The sequence below is a fragment of the Hipposideros armiger genome, unplaced genomic scaffold (assembly GCF_001890085.2).
Source record: "Hipposideros armiger isolate ML-2016 unplaced genomic scaffold, ASM189008v1 scaffold_694, whole genome shotgun sequence".
NCBI classification, from domain to species: Eukaryota; Metazoa; Chordata; class Mammalia; order Chiroptera; family Hipposideridae; genus Hipposideros; species Hipposideros armiger.
Genome location: NW_017732044.1, coordinates 800,919 through 803,817, shown reverse-complemented (window position 1 = coordinate 803,817; position 2,899 = coordinate 800,919). Strand labels below are relative to the sequence as shown.

Sequence of the window (2,899 nt, the reverse complement as noted above, 5' to 3'; positions counted from 1 at the left end):
TCTCTTCAATGTTAAATGAATTAGGTACATAGAGGCTCTCAAAAACAGGTGGTACAGACTCAGCCATTCTCAAAGGGAACAAGAAAGGACAGAATATAAAAAGAAAGTTGGTAAGAAAAATACATCAAAAGGAAGAGATCAGGGGGATTTGATTGTACTTTAAACCAGATAGACAGTTTGTAATGAAGACATTGCACTGATCCTATTGCCTTTACCAGCAATAATGTTAATAAGAATGAAAACGCTTCTGTAGTATTTGGCATTTCTGTATTTACGTGAGCAAGCTGTAATTTTAACTTTCTGTGCCTTATGAAATTCACCATAGTTGTCTAGATTAGGAACAGCCCAGGAGACAGAAGGAGTATGAAAGAATGATGGGGAAAAAAAGGTCAGCATAGCTTTCTGCTCCCACCTTGGTTCCACATTCCTGGCACAAAATGCCACGTGAAGCCACAGAAACCGTCCCTGCTACAGAGCAGAGGTTGCCACAGCCCCAGGCTGAGACAGGACCTGGAACGGAACCTGACAGTGATGAAACAGTACCAGAGCTCGAGGAACAGGATCCACACAGGCAACCACACAACAAGTCCAGCTGGCAGCGGCAGCAGCTGAAATCCATGAAGAACTAAGTAGCCAGTGAAGCAAAACAGAGCCAGAGTGAAAAGAGGACGTGGAAGGCTGTGTCCAAGCTGGGTCTTGGGCAGATTACAGGAGTTGTTACTAGGGTCACTATCTGGAAATCTAAGAATATCCTCTTTGTCATCACAAAACCAGATGTCTACAAGGGCCTAGCTTCAGATATCTGCATCGTTTTGGGGGAAGCCAAGAGTGAGGCTTTATCTCAGCAGGCACAGCTGGCAGCTGCTGAGAAATTCAAAGTTCAAGGTGAAGCTATCTCAGACATTGAAGAAAACACACCGACTCCAACTGTACAAGAGGAGAGGGAAGAAGAAGAGGTTGATGAAACAGGTATGGATGTTAAGAACATAGAATTGGTCAAGTCACAAGCAAATGTGTCAAGAGCAAAGGTAGTCTGAGTTCTGAAGATCAACAGTAATAAAATCTATTATGGAATTAATAATGTAACCATCTAAAAACCAGTACCTACTTTTTTGGTGTTTCAAAAGAGTAATTGAAACTTGGTTTGAAATTTGGACTGTTTCTATCATTAACAAAGTTACAGCTTCTTGAGGGAAAAATATTTTTAAAAAGTCAGCATTTTGTTCTGTTTATAAACATTGTCTTATTTATTAAGTAAATTCAAGAGATACAGAGGTAAAAAAATAAGACAAGATCAGCAATAAGGAAAATGATAAGTCTATTAAACCACATAATACAATCTGTAGGACCAATATTGTTAAAACAAATTTTTTTTCAGAAAAAAACAATAAGAATTAAATTTTAAAAATTAAAAAATTGTACATTGTTGCTGATTCTAATTAAAATATGTTTATTTCCTGGAGTCTAAACAGGGCTTTCCTCAGTGTAGCTTTGATATCCTTGTTCCTCAAACTGTAGATCAAGGGGTTGAGCATGGGTATCACGTTAGTATAGAAAACAGAAGAAATTTTTCCCAGGTCCATAGATCCAGAAGAATAGTTAAGATACATGAATGCTGCTGACCCAAAAAACAGAGAAATAGCAATGATGTGGGAACTACAGGTGCTGAAGGCTTTTGATCTTCCTTGAGTGGATTTGATATGAAGAATGCTAGTGAGGATGAAGAGGTAAGAAATTAGGATAGTAGAACAGGGTACTGTGATATTAATGCCCACGACAATGAGAACTACTACTTCATTGACATATGTGCTGGAGCAAGAGAGCTGGAGGAGAGGGAGGATGTCACACAAATAATGGTTGATGACATTAACATTGCAGAAGGTTAGTCTAAGCATGCACCCAGTGTGAGCGGTGGCCCCAGCAAATCCCATCATATATGCAGCAACACTTAGCATGGAACAGGCCCAGTGGGACATGGTGACTTTATACAGCAATGGATTACAGATGGCCACATAGCGATCATAGGCCATTGAGGTCAACATATAGCATTCAGAGATGACAAAGAAGAGAAAGAAAAACAGCTGAGTCATGCACCCCACATAGGAGATGATATTCTTAGTTGATATGAAGTTCATCAGCATCTTGGGGGTGAAAACAGAAGAGTAGCAGAGATCAATGAAGGATAGGTTGAAGAGGAAATAGTACATGGGAGTGTGCAGGTGAGAATTTAGACCAATAAGCATGATCAAGCCAAGGTTGCCCACCATAGTGACAATGTAGATCATTAAAAACAGGTAAAAGAGTGGTTGCTGGAACTCTGGGTGGTCTGTCAATCCAGCAAGGATAAATTCGGTAACTAAGGAGTCATTTCTAGCCAGCATTCTCAACTTCAGAAATCTGTGAAAACAAATGAAAATGCTATTAATAGAGCAATCAGATCTCTCTTTACAAACTCTTTCATGAGAAGGAGACTCAGACTGGCTGAAATCAACTAAGACCCTCCTAAGTGTCTGAATGTACTGCCAAACACATCCCTCAATATTTAAGTCTTTTGTCTTCATAGGAACTAACAGCTGTGCTGTCCCCACTAGCAGATAGAAGAATGGAGTAGCTGATGACCTTTTGTAGTGGGGGTGTATCCCTCACCTCTCCCTCTCATTCATCTGAAACGTCCCTACTAGATACCTGGGTTCCCCTATTGTTACCATCAAGAAAGAGAGAATTCCTCCAGGGCTGTGACCATACAGATACTCTGGGTCCTAGAAGGAACTCTCATGATCTGTAGAGTTTCCAGATACTTTACTACTAGAATCCATAGAGCCTTGGTAACTTACAGATTTATAATTAAGCATACAATCCCATGTTTCTGCACTTTTTCCTCCTCTGTTTTATCCTAGCT

General features: G+C 40.0%; 1 protein-coding gene and 1 pseudogene across 1 annotated transcript; one reads left to right on the top strand and one right to left on the bottom strand.

Annotated features, from left to right (window-relative positions):
• Nucleotides 1-437: 437 nt before the first annotated feature.
• Nucleotides 438-1,094, top strand: LOC109373199 (nascent polypeptide-associated complex subunit alpha pseudogene; annotated as a pseudogene).
• A 345-nt stretch (nt 1,095-1,439) lies between these two features.
• LOC109373206 (olfactory receptor 8B3) lies at nt 1,440-2,381 on the bottom strand. The gene has a single exon (XM_019626905.1). It carries the CDS (start codon nt 2,379-2,381, stop codon nt 1,440-1,442), a length of 942 nt encoding a protein of 313 aa, XP_019482450.1.
• Between the last annotated feature and the right edge of the window lie 518 nt (nt 2,382-2,899).